The following is a 19851-nucleotide window of genomic DNA, read 5'->3' as shown; positions in this document are numbered from 1 at the left end:
ATTATGATAAAAAGTCTATTTGTCTTCATTCCCTCGGGCATTGGTTACTGTTCATATGAGCGCATTTATTTAAAATATATTTAAAACACCAAGACATCTTTATAGATTTTTTTAATAATTACATATCTGCATATATTATTTTACGTAGCGCTTTATGGACCAATCCATTTGCATGAGAATTTTAAATCAAATAAGTCGTTCATTTAAAACTCAGTAAAAATTCTAATGAATTGTGCAAACTATATCGTTTAATTTATGAAAAGTTTACCAAATATATATGTATTTATACTTTGATTGTACTGTATAATCATATATTGCGCTTTGAACCAAATTTTGAGTTTCTGGGCGGCTATGACCGAACTGATGGTAGCTTACTCAAGGACTACATTAACTTTTTTATCATGTTAAAATTAATAGGCGATTTAAAAATGCGTCTAAATGTCTACTTTGATGAAAATAATTTGTATTTAAATTTGAACACTGCAAAGAAAATGTTATTGTAAAAGCATGCTTATGTTGGGTATTTAGCAAACGACGCGAAGCTTTGTCTATTACACCCGAAGTGGCGACCTCCGCATCCTGTCGTATTGTGTGAACACGAAGCTTAACCTCATCTATACTAACCTATGCTGTTATACGAATCTACGCTTAGTTTGACAATAAATGTTTATAATATTTATAATCAAGGTTTTTTCTGGCACGTGTGGTCCTAATGAATTTCGGATGTGTTGTAAAATTAACTTACGTCATTTAAAAAAAATGATAAAATTATAAAAAAAAAATATGTATTTTTCTGTAATAGTTCACTCTTTATTTTGAAAGATTCTGTTAAATATTTTTAAATTTTATAAGGCAATAAATTATTTACTTCGATTTTATCTACAAAACAGTATCGTGGGTTTAGAAAAATCTTACAACTTTTGAGAATTAGAGTATAATTAACAGAAAACAAAAGTGACTAAATTAACTGTCTATAATTATCTTTGACATTTATTTCATTAATGATCTTGCTTTTGATCACATTGTTGATTTTAGGGCATCGGTATGAGTGCAATAGAAAACTAAAACCTTTTTTAACTTTTTTGTATGCTTGATCAAATCTTTCGTACTTGGAAATTTACTTCATAACTGCTAAAACTCATTTGTTTTTAGTTTTAATAGTATTTAAGTGGTGTATGTATGATGTGAATTTATATAAAATAGATTTTAAAATGAAATATTTACACTAATACTCTATAACACAACAGAAAATTATAACTTGCAAGTGAAAAAAGAAAAAAAATGTTTCTACACCCATGTAAAATACATAATTTGTATCTTTATTGCAAATCGATATGAACTTCTTTAGAAAATGAGAAGTGATAAAGTCCATTTAATACCTGTTAATCATTTTAGCTAAAAAATCTTAATTTTTTATATTCAAGTCACTGCGTTTTAATAAGATGCATTTATTCATTTCGAATTGCCTGCACAAACTTTGGCCTCTTCAAACAGAGACAATGAATATTTGACAAGGCGTTTTTCTTATATAATTACTAAGAAGTGTTAGCATTTTTTTCTTGTCTATAGTTATAAAGGTGAATTTAAAAAGGTAACAAATGAGATTACGGTCGCAATAAAACAAAAAAAAAACGGACCACCCGAGATATGTGGCGAGTGATACAGGAGATGTAGTTTTCTAAGTTAAATATAATTTAAACGTGTTTTCAAAATTTTGAAGTCATGCTAACCTCTTGGATTAAAGTCGAATTATTAATTCAGTCCTTTTACATTAACATTTTTAATAATCCACTAAAGGTTGCGTAGCTAAATTCCATTTGTTACCTTTTTTAAAAGTAATAAAGATTTAAAAAACCATTGCAGTACAATGTTTTAGCTTTTTCAGAAACATTTATACACTATGCATATGTTTTTTTAAGCCTAACCCTCCCTGCTTTTTAAATGTCATTTGCAGATTCCGCCGACAGATTTTGAAGTAGCAGGGTGCGGAGGGCGTCTAGCATAAGATCTCTTTTAAAGTAGACTCGAGTGCTTCCGGGGGAGCCCCTGCTCGGGTGGTTACGTACTACTATTTTACCAGATTGGAAGATCGCTGAACTTGAAAGATCGTTTCAGTGGACCCTGTATGTAGTTTAAATGTTATATCAGGTCCATACATTTGAGATTGCATTTTATTCATGATGGCATCAATAAATCTGGCATTTTGGTATCCAAATACAAATTTACTTGAAACAATACAGTTTTTATTTCGAAACTATATATTTAGGTCTTTTATTTTTAAGGAAATACATAATTATATAAAATGCATGTGTTTATAATGACTATCTAATAATAATTACTAGTTTCAAGACGCTGTTGTGGTCCTAAGAAGATGCTGTATGCAAGTCGTTTTTAGCTTTAAGGTGGCCTACATTCAACATTAGACGTCCTAAAATGATGACAATGAGTTTATTGCACATTTTTAAAAACAATAAGGACCTTACAAAACTACGGTAGGAGTGCATCATCCTGTACATAGCGTTAGGACGTGTTTACACTGGGGCAGCGCGACGTGCGACATTCGTCAGCAAACAGTCAGTGTACATGTCCACGAAATCACACGGCCTCTAATTTTTATTAAAAACAAAACACGGTTTGATATTTATGCGGTCACTGCACCTAAATGACATAACTAAGCGATGTCTCCTTACTCCTTTCTTACATTAACAAATTACATATATCATTTTATTAAATCAATTCTCTCGTTTATTAATTTGCCTCAACTATGTTTAGTTGATTCAGCTTTTATAACTACTTCGTTTATTGTTTGTTGTAAAATTTTATCTAATTCACTTTATTTACACTGAATCTAATACAAAAAGGATTAGAATTCGGACCATATGTAATAATACAATATTACATTGATATGCTCATCAAAACATTACGTATCATTATCATCATGAATTCAGCCGCTGGACGTCCACTGCCTCCGCCAAAAAAAAAAAACAAAAAAAAAAATTCATACAGGACCTTTGTTCATAATTTTATATAAGAACGACAACGGTTTAACATAATATATATTTTCAAAGGTTTTATATAATATTACATAAAATTAAATATGTTTGTCTATTGTAGGCGAAGCGTACACAGTCCTGGTAAAAATTAGGTTATGAGACATAAGTGTACAAAAAATATCAAACCCACTCTCTAAATAACAGAACAAGTTATTATTACACGAACTTAATTCTAAGCAAGATAAAACATCATAAAAGACCCTTGTTTACTTACAACAGACATACTTAATTATTATTGAAAGAGTTTAAGTACCATGTTTTTAAAGGAATTTTAGTCTTTAAAAACGCGGAACCCGGACATTTTTGTATTAAATCGATTATAAATATCTTATGTATGAGTTTGAAATTAGGTGATGCACGTATTTCATAATTTAACCCTTAAATGCATGAATTTTTTATTACTTCCAAATAAATTAAATTGAATTGGAAAATTTATAAAGATTATGGGAAAAATAAAGAAAAAAATCATAAAAATATAAACAATATTTTATTTCAAAAAATATTGTTGATGCATATCTACATTAAACACACCAAGTAATTTGCAAAATACACAATTATTATAAAAATTATAACATGAAAACGTTACACTTACCTTTTATCTTTTTTAAAAAAAATTTTTCGTTGTATCTTCCGACACTATTTTGCAAAAAACACTGATTGTAATAGCCGCGGGAATTTTTTTATAAACTTCCTGTCAATATTTGGTTTTTGCGTTCATAAATCAACGTGTAAATATCAAATTTATTTAAAAAGTGAAATAAATACAACTCAGGACAAAACGTAATGAGGCATAGGCTTCACCTTCATCACCATGCATTTAAGGATTAAGTCATATAACGGACTACTAGACATCAGTCTTTAACATAGATTTCCAAAAGGACCGCCTGCACCCGAAAGCATATACTCCAAAGAAATGGCGGTACTGCCGTATAGAATATTAACCATTCTCTACTTCTATGATTGCGGTAGAAGCCGGATAAGAGGAAAATATACACTGACGATGGGCAACAACAGCGAACGTAAATAGGTTTGTGAGCGTAGTTCTTTTGTTTTAAATAAAAGAGAATTAACACATATATCCTTCATAAACATTAATACCTATTAGATAATTTAATGTAAATAAACTGAATAATGTATGCCGATATGTTTTTTAAGAGATGACAATCGTGACTAAACAGACGTATTTCGATTGTGAAAGAATTTACTTTGTATAAATTCAATATTTAATATTTAGTATAAATTTAATATTTCCCAGCAAACTTACGGTTATTGTATAAGTAGTGATAAAAATGTAATAAGAAGATTGTTAATTGTAAGTGAATATTTTTAAAATAAAAAGACTGCATAAAATGCCGAAGCCATAGGAATACAGACCGCAAATACCATCCGGTCTAGACTGACACTTTACCTGTTTCAAACTGGTGTCAACTGTTTATATATCGTATATTTAACGCTGTAGATTTTTTAGTACTATCATAACACCGAAAACAAGGTGCGGCTTCAATGTATCACTTCGAAAGACTGGCCTCACCTTTAAAGACGACAAAAGCTTTTGTGTTTCGCATTCCATAATAAATAATGATTTTGTAAATCTCCTAATGATTAAATTTTAAGTGTTCGGATATTTATCTAAATAATGAATATATTACACGTTTATAAATATAGGAAACACATAATTTAGAAATTATTTATTTATTTAACTTACACCAATATTTTAACAAGTTACATGCAAATTACTAAACATAATGTAACACGGCAATAAGTACGTATATGTACCAACGTAATATTATTCTCGCAAATAACTATGTTAGTTTTTTTTTATTTGTAAATAAGCTTTTTTAATTAATATAGATATTTATATTTATTATTTACAATAAGTGTCAAGTGGTGAGTCACTAGGTGGGCTGACGACATAGGTACGGTTGCCGGAAGTCGCTGATTGGCCTATGCCTTGTAGTGGGCCTCCATCGGCTGAAAAAGAAAGAGGAAGAAAGAAGTTTAGAACTTTGCGTTTTTTTTTTTAATTAACACTTCATGAATCCGACTTGCGGGAGGAATATCGTAAAATTAGTTCTCGGCTGATCTTTATTAAGCGAAAGGAATATTTATACAGTTCCATTCTATGATTCAAGAGGTAACGTGATAAGTCTTTATATAGGTAGATATCTCATACATATATATAATAAATATATGTCAGCAGTAGCTTTTTCAATAAATGTTTAAATAAGTAAACACAACACATGACAACAATTCAAAATATAACTATTATGAGACTCGAAAAATTATTTGTATGTTTGAAAATTACGCTATACTACATAAGTAGCATTGGTATAGCAAATATTAACGATAACAATAAACCAGATTCTAAAGATTTCAACTTCAGAACAAATCCGATCAACGACGCACCTTTTGCTTTCAAATTTCGAAATATCAAACATGTTGCTCTGTGACAATGGGTACATTTTGTTAAGAACTTACTTCGGATTTCGAAGATTCCATCCATTGTTTGAGGAAGGCAGATTAGGGTTCTTACATACTAGAAAGGTAATCACAAGATATATTAAGTCCGATGTTACAATGAAATGAAATAAAACGGTTTATTTATGTAAGGTTGAATAATAATGATCTTTGAAGTTTTTGCTAAAGTACAACCAGATCAACAAATACAACAGTATCATGAAAAAACAAAAAACTCTGAAGAATTATATATTGTAAAACTTATTTTTAGGCATGGAATAAATTATTAAGCCTAATAGACTTTAAACTATTGCATTCTTAGGTTCAATATTCTACGTTAGTGTGTAAACGCCCTATTCATATTATAGTCTTATAATACCAGCATGGAAATTAAACTTTCGATTTATTAAATGTCAATTATTGAACCTGATGTTAACAGCGTTGAAAATTTCAATAATATTATAATATTCCATCCAAATTACATGTACATTTATAAAACTTACCTTAGATAAAATTTTGTAATAACATTACAAAACCCATACATAAAAAGAAGGAAAAAAAACTTTTTCTGACAGAATGAACATTCGTCACTTACGTTATTTCAATTGAATTCCGTCGCGCATAGATCGGCATTGTCTGCGTTAATCCATAGAGAGCATTTATTTGAGCTATTGAAGTAAAAGGTGCGGCGTGGAATGGTTTTTCATTTATAACCGTAACCTAATACCGAGGGGACACGTTTTCATTGAACGATTTTTTGCTCAGCGTAATTGAATTTTGGTGAAATATCGATTCGCAAGATTTATGGTTTGCAATTGTGCTTAACGTATTGTGATTTTTTAGAAAGTAAGTAGAACGGAAATGTGACATTGTGATACATATGTCATATATATTTCGAATAATAATGAATGTGCATCTTTTGATTTGTCGAACTTAATGCCATTTATATCAAAAAGTCCAAAAAAGTATATTTGATTTAGAATTATAACTACTAGTGGGAGAAATAGAAGATGAAAAAAATATGTTTATTCATGTAAAAATCACCTAAAGCCTCACCTAAAGGCTCACCTCATTCCAGTGTTAAACATCAGATTTTTTTGACGAATAGTTACTAACTTATTTGGCATTTACAGATTATGATGGTATGAGAGCACTGCACGCAGAAGACGCTTAGCCTAAACCTCGTTTTAAGCTATAAAGGTGCAGGCTACCTTACACGACTCAATTTGGGTGGATATTATTACCTCATTACAGGCCACCGAGCTTTTAGGTCTTGCGGTGGACGCTAAGGAGTGACCAGGTGCAAGGGCCGTTCTAACCAGTACCTGGGCTTGGACTACCACTACACGATTAGTATTTTCAGCTCTAAGTTGCCACAGAGGGCTGAACGCCGATTTGATCGATTACTATTGAGTATTATTACCACTCCCGAAAGGGTTGACGCTAATTTTTAGTTAGCTAAAAGATACTGCCTGTAATTCTAAATTCATTTAATTTTAAACTATCATGTCATAATTTGCATTAAAATTTAACTTAACTCCTCTGTTAATTAAAAAAGTTTTAATTGGTGTACTGTTAATAAAGTTATGACTTGTTAAGTAAGCCTGAAAGATCCACAAATACTCCCAAAAAAATTGCACCGTTTAATAAACATGTAATTTCACATGTAACCTTACTATTTATAATGCACAAGCACAATAAAAATTAAATCAGCCGCGAGAAAAGAAGCCCTCTTTAGTGTTTAATTATCAATACTTTTTGTCATCCGTAATTACGGTAAGTACCAACGGTTAAAACAGAAATTCACGCGTCGGAACTGGTCGCGGATCATTAAAATGAGATCGCATTTGTATACTTCGTGCTTCATTATTTTAATTACGAAGAAATAATTGTCATTAACTGATAGGAAATATTTTCCAAGGTAATACAGATTATTTCTAGTTATTTATGAAAAGGCGTGCATAAATTGGACGCGTTCTTTTTGCGTTAACTTTAAAGGTCGATAGCGTCTAGTTTTATTAAAATACTATTGATATATTTTAAGGAAATCAGGGTATAGTAATTATAAAGATAAGCCACGAATCGGTGCGACAGTTATTTTATTTTCTACATACATAATAATAATTATTAATTATCCATTACGATTATGATTTCCGGCACTACATAGCATAAAAGAACATATAATAAATTATTAAACGTAGGAAGTTGCTGGTCGAATTTTAAGTATAAAAGTTCCATATTAATAGTAAATAAGTTTAAGCACGAGACATCTTCTCTACTAATAGCCCTTAAGGCCAGCGATGACTCTCAATTCGGCCTTAATGGAAAGCTCAACGTCGCTCATCGTACTGTTACAGAACCAAAATTAAACCCGTTTATTTAAAAAAATCATTTAAATATAAAACACGCAGAGGATAAGGGATTTTTCTACAATTTGGACTAAGGAATGCGGAGATCCGTAGACGAACGAAAGAAACCCACATAGTTCAGCGGATATTTAGTGGAAGTGGCAATGATACAGAGCAGACCGCCTGCTTACTGGGGCCTTAGGTTTCGAGACCGGCAAATAAAAAATTTGCGTAACGACTTATACTCAAGAAGACGGACTACATAGTTCGGTCGGTGTGTAACAGTAGTAGTAGTGTATAACATCGTTTTACGTTTCATACCACAAGAGGTAAAACAAAAGTTTGCGGTAAAGGTGACATACACTATCGCAAAGTCAATAGATTATTATATATTAAAATACACGAGCTGAACTTTGTAGTTTAAGTGATATCGAACAATGTGTTCCATGATTTATATCTAAAAATATGAAAGTAATAAAAACGTACTCACATTTTATACGGGTATGTATCCTTTCGCTACAGTTTGTTACGGCCCTATTCATGCATGTTAGAGCGTATATATCTCGTTATAACTAGTTTATGGCATCCGTAAATATTGTGAGACTGTTAATAATTCTTCGTGCTAAATAAAGGATGAGCAATAATAATTGTAATATGTTGGAATAGCGTTGCAGTTGGTCAACATCATTAGTTATTTTTATTGAATAGTTTGTATAATTTTTTTAAAGAATTTCACCAATCAGCGTACTTGATACGTATTATAAAAAATTACAATGTCATTGTTAGTTTAAAAAAAATTACAAGACTTAACATGATTGCAAGAAATCAGACGTTTCGAAGGTGACGTTTATCTTCTGGGAATGGTAAGTCTTGCGTGGTTTCCAATGCACGCGAATCTACCCTGATGAGAATGTAGGCGTGGTGCGCTCTCGGGTCGTCGTGTGCGCCTCTGGGGCCATTGCAGCGTAACTTGGAACAAAGCTTACTTGTGCTATTCCTCGTTGAAGATATTGTCCGTGTTTACTTTTTAAAACCTTCATTAAATACACCTTTTATTTTTAGACAGTAGATACGTTTCTTAGAAAAGGGAAAAAAATCGTGTAAAAAAACAGGTGGGAAACAACTAGTGGGAAATATAAAGACAAGTTCAATAATTAAAATAATTGTGTGAAGATGCAGTCTAAATAATTTCTCATGAACCGCGAAAAAAACTAATCATGAGACCAATATTAAATTAGTATTTATTGAACAAAAAGTATTAATTTTTATCACAAAAAAATGAAACTGGTAAAAATTCAAACCATAACAATTACAAAACATATTAAATATTTGAAATCGGAAAAAATATCTATTTGGTAACTATTTATCGCTACTTGATAATCAGTGTTCACCTTTATTACTACTTGAGCAGTGGTAGCCAAGCTGTAAGGACTGTAACTTGCGATCATAGGTCGCCGGTTCGATTCCAGAGATATAGTCTTATATGTAATTGACACTTTGTGTATTAATTATATAGGATTGCCACTGCTTACAAACAAGTTTCCAAAACTTTGCCCAAACAAGCCAAGCGTGGTGATTGTCGTATTTTCCCATAGATATTTTTGGAGAGGCCTATGCCTTGCAGTGGGCGCCTATAGGTTGAATCTAAGAGTGTGTTCGATATTCAAGTTTCTATTTCAATTTACATTGAAAAAAGAATTAAAGAGTTACTGCTTTGTGCAAATGTATAATAAATTTTGTGAACCTACACTATTTCTATAAATTTTGTTCACGATTTAATATTTATATATGTTATATCATCGTGTAACATCTTTTTTTTTTGTTCCTGTTATAGTATTGCAATTCGCACTCATAGATTCCGGTTTAATTCCGCGACTCTCCTCATCTTATCCGACAAATGAAAAGCTGAGCATGGGCTGATCTTGAGCTATTCACCCTGCTCTGGACAGTAAGTCAATCCGTAGCGTCTTTATACGTGATGGAAAGAGTAAAGATTTTTTACTCTCATATCGCTAAAAGGACATTTTATTTATTTGTAATGTTAAAGAATAACAATCTTTTGTTGCTATTAAATTATTATTAAAAGATTTTGACCATTGTTCAAATAGGCAGGTGGTTGGCGTTATAACAACACAACAATTTCGAGACGTATCAATCGCGACTTGATTTTGTAAGGAATTTAATTGCCTCCCCTTTGTTGCCTACTTGAGAATAATTCATAAATTTTCTCCGTTTATTCAGCTGTCAAAATAAACATTTCATGTTAGTTAATTTAGTGACGTATATTAGGTAAATAATAAAAAAAGCCTTTGAAACATTATGTATTCTTTTTATTATGCCTTTCGTTTCAAATTTAATTTCTTTGAATTTTTTTAATTAATCAATTTATTTAAATATTTTATTATGCTTTTATATTCCGATTAAAAAAAGACTAATACTTATACGCAGATATTTCTTTTAATATGTGTATTATTTATAATTCATGTATTTAAACATTCTCATGTTGTATATAGAAGAATAAATATAAAGTACATGGTTAAGAGAAGAACATATGTGCATTCTTGCCTATCATAAAAACTAAATTAAATATAGAAAATAAATATAAATATTATATACTTATATAAATATAAATAAAGTTTTATTGAAAATACCTTATATACTTTTTAAAGTATTGAAAGTTATAATAATAAATTGATATTATTTCAAAATTACTACCTTCGTCACTCAAAATGCCAATAAAATCAAAAAAAGGTGTCGAAGGATTCATTTAATCAAGTCAATTCATTCATTGAACAAAATATTCGAAGTTATTTACACTTAAACTAATCGAGGTTATGATTTTGACAACACTTTAAATCGACCCGAGTCTTGTATAATTCTTTGGATAAATATTTTAGAAAAAAATTCAATACCCTTTTCAACCCGTACTCTTGCGAAATCGATTAATGTAAATTGAACTTTAAAACTTAAGGCTTTAGGTTTTTAAGTGTAATTGAAAAATAATGCTTATTATAAAGAAGCAACCCTCTTTCGAAGTACCAAAGCGATCAAAATAACTACATACACTGCTTCCCAAACTCAGCATAAATTATATAGTTGAATACGTTTAAAATTTGTGCAAAACATTATCCTCATTAGAATATCTTTTAATAACGTAATAAAATTAATTAGTTAATTACTTACATTGAGCCAAAACTGATCAACATTAATATATAAAACCAACACAAAAAAATTTTTTGAAACTGTGTTCTGGAGGAATTGTATCGTAATCACAAAATTATATTAGTGATGTCGACAAATATGGCATCGCACACTTTTTATGAACACTAATGAACCTACTTTTCGTCATATATACACATAATATGTAATAAATATATATGTGGAATAAATTTGATTTACAGGTTTTCATATCCTATAGATCGCAGGAAGTTCCTCGATATCGGTAGCGCAAGACCAGTGATCGTGGTGATCATTGAACATCATCATTGTCAAAGTTATCAGGGTAATCAAAGTCGAAATAAAATCGCATCTCAGAGCAAAGATTTGTCTTTGTAATTTAATATTAATTATATTTAAGTATACTTAAAATAATATTAAGTTAATTTGCGGGAAGTCGCTGAATGCAGGCAGCAAGGCCGGTCAATCGTGATGATCTATGAGGGAGGCCTATTTATGCCTTGCAGTGGGCACCTATCTGCTGATATGCTGTATAATGTTTTTTCAGCTAGTACTATACCTTGTGAACAGACATTTAAAGGTTTACAAGAGTAATGCGAGAATGCTATGTCTAGAATATTTTCTTTCGTTTGTTTAAAATAAGTTTGAAAATCACTGTCATCGTACACCAATGCTTATTGTCAAAAAAAAAGAAAGATTAAAAAAGAACGCGTGTGACTGGCCTTAACTAACCGAATTCAAACTCTATTGTCAAATGTCGAATAGAAAAAAAGGCATTCCTCATTCGAAAAAAAGTTTCGTCACCGGTGACGCGGCCCAACAAAGGGTTATGCTCGAACTGGGTTTTACGCAGGTCAAATTGTTGAAATTTCACAAACGTCGACTTGATTTAAGTAATCACATCATATTTATTACGTGATGTATGGGAAAAGTAGGCGTCGTTATCAAGTGTCAAAGTCAAAGGTTAAAAACGAGATGTGTTTTTTCTTTCTTATAGTTTTTTGTTTGCAGTTTCGTACAATGCCCTCAGGGAAGTCTATTTAGCGGAATGAATACGCGATCGTATGAACCTGGGAGGGTTTATTGTTACGCCCCGACCACACCCATATCGAATGTGTCAAATTAACTTAATGTGAAGGTCGATATTCCATTTCCGTTATTTTGTGTGCCACAAAAGACGAGGAAATTACGTCAGGGATTGCCAACTTATTTAAATGGATCCAGTTTTTTAAAGTCATCATTTAAGGATTATTACTGCTTGTGCCCCTCGTGAGTTTGTACGATTTTAAAATATTTGACATTGGAGCGAGTGAATCGCATTCACAGCCGTGATATTTCGTTCGGAAATGTTACAAAAAATATGTGTGAATAAGAATCACGTTTGCTAAGGGGATTCTTTAGCAATTTTGTACGGCTTGTTATGGAAAGTGTGTGGGTTTTTTACTGTTAACGAGGGATTACTAACTTTTATATAGACTACGGTCCTTCGATTAAGGTGGAGAATGTTTTTCATTCATGAACAGGTAAGCGGACTAAGAGACAGAGTGGGTGGTTGATAAAAGATACGCCATATTAATGAGAATGTTTTCTTTCTAATCTTCCACTCAAGAGAATAATGCTTATTCTACAAACACATGTACACGAACATATTCTTGGATTAAACAGCATTACATTTACTCAGTTAAGGTAGGGCTGAGATGATCCCGTGTGGAGTTGCCAGACCTTCCATCGGGCGCGTCCCCCGGGTGGCGGATGGGGGAGCGCCACCCAGATGTGGGTGGTATTGGGCATGTTCCGGCGTGGACCAAAACTGGCAGGGTTAGGGGCGTACCATCGGTTCTTCCCAGAACCGAGAAACGGCCAAGGACTGAACAGTCCGAGAGACGAGCCGCTCAGGCTTGAGGTAGCATCCCGTACCCATCTTTAAGAGATGGGACAGAGGATGTGACCAGTGCGGTGATGTGCCAGGTGCACTCGGCTTCTGCCGACACCGGACAACCCGTAATCCCAGTAGGGACCGGGGGCTCCGTACCTGTACGGAGCTGCGAGGAAGAAAACCTCTTCAAAAATAACCCTAATCCCAAGGTTGGACCGTGCCGACGGGATGAATGGCTGGAAGGGAGTTCAGTCACAAGCGCGAAGGGACCTCACCCTTAAAAGGAAAAAAAAAATAATGGACGCAGTTAAAAAAACAAATTTTCCCCAGGGTGGTACCAGCGATGCTGGAGAATCCACCCCTGGGCCTTGCCCAGGCAGCCCCGCCGTATCTGGGGGGGGCAAAAACTTGCGTCGCGGCAACGCTTCAGCGTCTGCCGCTGGGCCCTTAACATCCGGGGCCCAAAATTTTAAAGAGCCGGAGGTGCCGGGCCGTCCATCAGGCTCGGTACGTGATAAGCGCGGGCGATCTATGCGCTCCGCCGGTTTGGCGATTAGTACGGTCGGAGAAAGCGACGGCGGATCAGACGCCTCTCGCGCATCGGTCGGCCCTGGCGCGTTCTCGAGGGCCGGTAAGAGAAAGGCCAAGCCTCCGAGCCCTGGTGCTGTGGCCGCAAAATATGCGGCTTATTCTGCCCAGGAGACCGAGGGCACGGAGACGGTCGGCGGAACCGACAGTGACGAGGAGGGACTTTTCGACCCCTCTGTGCAGCCATTGCGCACTAGGTCGAAGAAAGGGCTCCCGAGTCAGGAGCAGTTGGCTCGCGAATTGCGAGCATGTGCTGATCCCCGGCAATATGCAGAGACCAACCTCCTGGCTATCGAGAAGGTGACGGACCGGTCCAGCAACCTCAAGGGCACGTACGTGCGTAGCCTGAGGCTCGCTGCGCGGAACGTCAAGGCAGCATTGGAGGAGATGTCGCGCAGGACGGCGGGCGACTCCACCGTCGAGAAGTTAGAGCAAGAAAACGCAGAATTGCGTTCTCAGCTTTCCAGCCTTTCTGCGAAAGTGGAAAGCCTCACGATGGAGCTTCGTCGCATCCGTAGTGCTACAACGGAGCAGGCCAAGGCAGCTGCCCCCGCGCCTCCGCGGGCCCGGCCAGCACCAGTGCCAAGGACGTCCGCGTCTACCGAAGAGGGGCTCATGCATCGCATTGGAGCCCTCATCGAATCGAAACTGGCTGCCTTCGAGGCCAAACTGTTCCCCGACAGGGCAATAAGGCCGCCGTTGGCCGCCAGTAGGACTGGACCGCGTCCGACTCAGTCGACCGCCCCTTCCGAGCCGATCGCACCGCCGCAGCCTCCACAAGCACCGCCGGCATCGCAGCCGCCGCGACCGCGGCGGTCTAGGCGCCCCAGGAGGAAGACTGCGCCTCCTCCTGTGCCGGAACTGCCTCCAGTGACAGCACCGCCTCCGGCAGCGTCGGCGATCACGACCCGGAACACCTGGGCTGAGGTTGCCCGAAAACCCAGGTCGGCGCCACGGCCCGTGCCTCGTCCGAGTGCTAAACCGCCTGCCGCACCCAGGAGCCGCGGGACCAAGAAGGCGAAGCGAGCTCCCACTACGGCGGCCGTGACGGTTACGCTGCCGGAAGGCTCCACCTCCACCTATGCAGAGGTAGTAAAGGCGGCGAAGGCAAGAATACGGCTGGCGGACCTCGGCATCGAGGCTCTGCGCCAAAAACGTGCCTTGACTGGAGCGCTCCTCTTGGAGATCAGTGGAGAAGACTGTGGCCGAAAGGCAGACGACCTCGCGGCGAGGATGCGTGAGGTCCTTCGCGATGTGGCGGTTAAGATCAGCCGCCCCGTCAAGACGAGCGAAATCCGCTTGAGGGACCTCGACGACGCCGTCAGTCCGGGCGAGGTCGCGGAAGCAGTGGCAGAGGCGGGCGGCTGTTCGGTGGACGACGTCAAGGTCGGGGACGTCCACCGAACAAACACGAGCATGGGCACCTGCTGGTTGCGGTGCCCGGTCAAGGTGGCCCATGCTCTGGTGACTGCGGGGCGCGTGCGTGTGGGTTGGGGTTCGGTGAGGGTGGCACCCCTGGAACCCAGACCCATGCACTGCTTCCGGTGCCTGGAGAAGGGACACGTCGGCGCCAGGTGTCCCAACTCTGTAAACCGGAGCATGCGGTGTTTCGCATGTGGCGAGTCTGGGCACAAGGCAAGAGAGTGCGTGTCATCCGCACTCAAATGCCCTCTGTGCTCAGACCTTGGGTTGCCCTCCAACCACCGGCTGGGTAAGAGGTGCGGCCCAACGCCGGGTAAAGGCAGGAGGAGTAAAAAGACTCCGCCTGCGACCACCAGCACGGCGGCCGCAGCGGCACCGACCGCAGCGCCGGGCGTAAGCTCGGACATGGAGGTCGCTTAGACCTCTATTCCCGCCCTTCAGAGTCCTCCAAGGTAACCTGAACCATTGCCGGAATGCTCAGGACTTGCTGATGCAGACCGTCGACGAGTTTCGGGTTGCCTTGTCAGTAGTAGCGGAGCCCTATAACGTGCCTGACCATCCTCGTTGGTTCGGCGACGACTCAGGGTCCGTAGCTTTCTACTGGAGGGGCGGAGAGGGTACCCCACCCTGCACCTTATTATCCAAGGGACAGGGCTATGTCGCCGTTAAATGGGGTCCCTTGGCCATGATAGGCTGCTACGTGTCTCCCAGCAGGTCTCGCGCCGACTACGAGGAGTACCTGGATAGGGTGGCGGACTGCGCTGCGGCCTGCCTCCCCTGTCCGTTGATCGTCCTTGGAGACTTTAACGCCCACAACAGGGCGTGGGGGAATACCAGGGACGATCCGAAGGGAGACACCGTCTTGGAGTGGGCGGCCGGACTGGATCTCCGACTTGTCAACAGGGGATCCGTCAGCACATGCGTGCGCTGGCAGGGGGAGTCGGTCGTGGACTTAACATGGGCGACTCCCGCTGCAATGCGTATGCTTTCGGGCTGGCGGGTTGCAGAGGAGGTGGTCACTCTTTCTGACCATCGCCACATCGTTTTCGATGTTGCGATCCGCAGGCCCGTCGCTGACTCTGGCGGCCGTGACGGCAGCACTACGCGACGCTGGTGTTTGAAGCGGCTAGACAAAGACCGGCTAGAGGCCGCCGCCTGCGTCGCCGATTGGCCGAACGCCGAAGAGGTTCTGTCCGAACCGGAGAGGGGAGCGAACTGGTTCCGGGAGATATTGACGCAAATTTGCGACGCGTCGATGCCCCGGGCCGGTCGTCCCAAGCGCAGGGGGGTGCACTGGTGGTCGGCGGAAATTGCGGAACTCCGCAAGGTCTGCTTGCTGAGCCGCCGCCGGTACACCCGAGCCCGAAGGAGGCGAAGGCAAGCTCCGGAGGAGGAGATGGCCAGACTGTACAGGGAGTACCGGGCGGCTACAAAGGCGTTGCAAAAGGCGGTAGCTGGCGCCAAGGCTCGGTGTTGGGTCGAGCTCCTGCAGGGACTCGACAGGGATCCGTGGGGGCGTCCATACCGAATAGTGCTGGGAAAACTCCGGCCATGGATGCCCCCGACGACGGAAACCTTAGAACCGGTCTTTCTGAGGAGGGTAGTAGATACTCTTTTTCCGGAAGATCGGTCAAGTCCCTCCGCGCACCCCCCGGCACAGCCGTGGGAGTGGACGGATGAGACGAGGGTAACGGCGCAGGAGCTGGATCGAGCCGTGAGCCGTCTCAGAGCGCGAAACACCGCGCCGGGGCCCGACGGAATACCGGGTCGGATCTGGGTACTTAGTCTGGCGTCTTTGGGGGGTAAGCTGGCGGAGCTTTTCACGAGCTGTCTCCGCCGAGCAACGTTCCCCACGCCTTGGAAGGAGGCACGATTGGTCCTCTTGAGGAAAGAAGGCAGGGCCGTAGAATCTCCCTCTGCGTACCGTCCCATATGCCTGCTGGACGAGTGCGGCAAGCTGTTCGAAAGGATAATTGCCGCTCGTATCGGCGAGCATCTGTCTCGCGTCGGCCCCGATCTTGCCGACAGCCAGTTTGGCTTCCGTCGAGGGCGTTCGACCGTGGACGCGATCATGCGCGTTCGGTCCTTGTCGGAGCAGGCCGTGTCGCGGGGTGGTGTAGCGTTGGCGATAAGCCTCGACATCGTCAACGCTTTCAACTCACTGCCCTGGGATGCGATAAGGGAGGGACTGATCCAGCATGAGGTCCCTCCCTGCCTGCGAGGCGTCATCGGCGATTACTTGCGAGACAGGTACATCGTGTACATGGACCAAAACGGAAGGAGTAACCGGAGGGAGATCAAGCGCGGGGTGCCGCAGGGGTCGGTCCTAGGACCACTCTTGTGGAACCTCGCGTACGATGCGGTTCTGCAAGTCAGTCTCCCCGCCGGCGTGAGCGTCGTTTGTTACGCCGACGACACGCTGGTAGTCGCCAGCGGAGACAACTTCGAGAGGACCAGGGAGCTCGCCGAGCTTGGGACGGAAGTCATCGTCGCTAAAATACGCGGGCTGGGGTTGGAAATAGCGCCAAACAAGACCGAGGCGCTATGGTTCTACCGGTTGCCTCGAACGAGGGAACCTCCCGACTCGCGCGTTCGCGTCGGTGGGCACGATGTCACGGTGGGGCGGTACATGAAGTACCTCGGCCTCACTTTGGACAGCCGCTGGGGCTTCGAAGAGCACTTCGATCGCCTCGTCCCCCGGATTGAGAGGATAGCGGGTGCCATGCATAGACTGCTGCCTAATCTCGGGGGACCCACGGAGGAAGTCCGCCGCCTCTATGCAGGGGTCGTACGGTCCGTAGCCTTGTACGGGGCGCCCGTGTGGGCAAAAAGGCTGGCGATTCGACGCTGTAGAACTAAGATCTACAGCGTCCAGCGGAGGATGGCCATACGGATCGTACGCGGATATCGCACGATATCGTTCGAGGCGGCGACAGTCCTGGCGCGCTTTCCGCCCCTGGACATTCTAGCGGAGTCGGATGCGAGGGTCTACGACCAAGTCCGCACCCTCCGCCGAGACGGCGGTGGCGAGCCGAACCGTGTGCTCGAGGCGGTCAGACGGCAGGAACGGCGCAGGGCGCTTGCGACGTGGCGCGCTAAGCTCTCGGAAGAGCGCTATGCGCGCAGACGCGTCGTTGGAGCGATCCTGCCCGTCTTCGAGGCCTGGATGCAGCGACGAGACGGAAGGCTCACCTACAGGCTTACGCAGATGATCACCGGGCATGGATGCTTTGGTGATTACCTGTGTAGGATTGGTCGCGAAGCGACGGCGAACTGCTTCCATTGCGGAGGAGCCGCCCAGGATTCCGCCTCGCACACGTTTGCGGTCTGCCCGGCGTGGCAGTCGGAGCGGCGGATTCTGGCGGACGAGATCGGACAGGACCTTTCCTTGCCAGCAATCGTGTCGGCGATGCTGAGTGGGTCATCGGCGTGGAGGGCCGTGGCCTCTTTTTGTGAGACCGTCATGGTCCAGAAGGAGGCAGCCGAACGGGATCGGCAGAGGACAGATCCCGCTCGGAGACGACGCCGTCAGCGCAGAGACGTGCCTCGCGACGGCCCTCCGAGGAATGGTGCTCCCCTACCATGAACGGGGCCTTCGGAGTCGGGGGAGTTTAGGGTGGGGGCCCTAAACTCCCATTAGCTTCGGCGACTCTGAGGCGGACGATGGTTCGACGTGGTCCCGAACCATCGTGATAGTACCACGAGGGTTTCGGGGGTAGCGTATCCACGCATACCCCGGGACGGGCTATCGAAAAATAGCAAGGCGCAAGGGAAGACCGCGTGGCGATCCCTGACCGGGAGATACCGCGGTCCCCCGTTTAGCGCAGAGGGCGACCACTTCCCCCAGAGGCAGGGCATCTTGAACACCGGAAGATTTCCCCCACCGAAACAAAAAAAAAAAAAAAAAAAAGGGCTGAGATGATGGTGAATAAAGGTCTACCATTTATAAAATTATAACTCTGCACCATTTAACTACTAAACAGACTTTTAATTGTCAATGTAAAAACAATGTCCACGAGTGTTTGGAGCGTAATTAATCAGGGGGACGAAATTTGCATTTGTGATTGTCACATAACTCCAGGGTATTTGGTCTATAGATATGCTGGTTTCCTAGATATTTTCCTTTACTGGTTATGACCAGTGTCAATGGTAAAATCTACATGAAGAATGAAAAAGCTCCGCCCTTTCCAAAGAAGTTACCAGTTTTCTGTTTACTCAAAACGTTTTTTCTTATTATGTAAACATTAATGATCATCAAAAATGTAGCCTAAATTTTACCTATATAAGTAAAAATGAAAAATTCGGTAATCTTTTAAAATATTGAGTGTATATAAATAGTAAAACCAACCATTTAATTATCCCTTATATAGCGAATGGCAGATTAAAACACTAGGAAACGGCGTGATAGTATGTAACCAAATCAAAAAATCGTGTACATATATAACAATGAAAATATAAACACATAATTACTAAAATCGTGCACTGTATTGAAGGGAAACCTTATTGTTTTTATTTAATCGTTATTATTAAGACATCAATTATATAAAAAGTGATATTCTTTATTATCTTCTACCCGACTGCCACAGACCAATAACTTTTGACAATAATAAGTTATTTAGTTTACAGTTTAGTGAACTTGTGTAAGAAAATGAGTCTCTCCTTATTATGCTTTTAATATAATAATTACTAAATCTCCCATAAGTGCGTTTTACTACCTATGACACTCGTCACACTAAGTGAATGTCCATAACGTTTGGCTACTGTTTGGCACAGAACAGCCGTTGCGATGTTTCTTTCTTGCCATTTGGAAAATGTAATACCGTATGCAAAGACTTGTTTAGAGAAATTCATAGATTCGTAGTGAATAATATTACATAATTTAAATTTAAATACTGAATAATCGGCGCCAAAAATATTACAGATAATATAT

At 40.7% G+C, this 19851-nt stretch overlaps 1 protein-coding gene across 1 annotated transcript; it reads left to right on the top strand.

Moving 5' to 3' along the window:
* The first annotated feature begins 12806 nt into the window (after positions 1-12806).
* On the top strand, positions 12807-15341 carry LOC137922957 (uncharacterized). Its single transcript, XM_068766072.1, has 3 exons — positions 12807-12938; positions 13004-13162; positions 13242-15341. Exons 1-3 carry the CDS (start codon positions 12807-12809, stop codon positions 15339-15341), a joined length of 2391 nt encoding a protein of 796 aa, XP_068622173.1.
* Positions 15342-19851: the final 4510 nt, after the last annotated feature.

This window comes from Battus philenor, unplaced genomic scaffold (assembly GCF_028537555.1).
Source record: "Battus philenor isolate CCGP_79_NKW_IND1 unplaced genomic scaffold, ilBatPhil1.0.hap1 SCAF_20, whole genome shotgun sequence".
Taxonomy (NCBI): domain Eukaryota; kingdom Metazoa; phylum Arthropoda; class Insecta; order Lepidoptera; family Papilionidae; genus Battus; species Battus philenor.
Note: the sequence above shows the minus strand (reverse complement) of the source record. Positions and strands in the feature narration are given on the sequence as shown.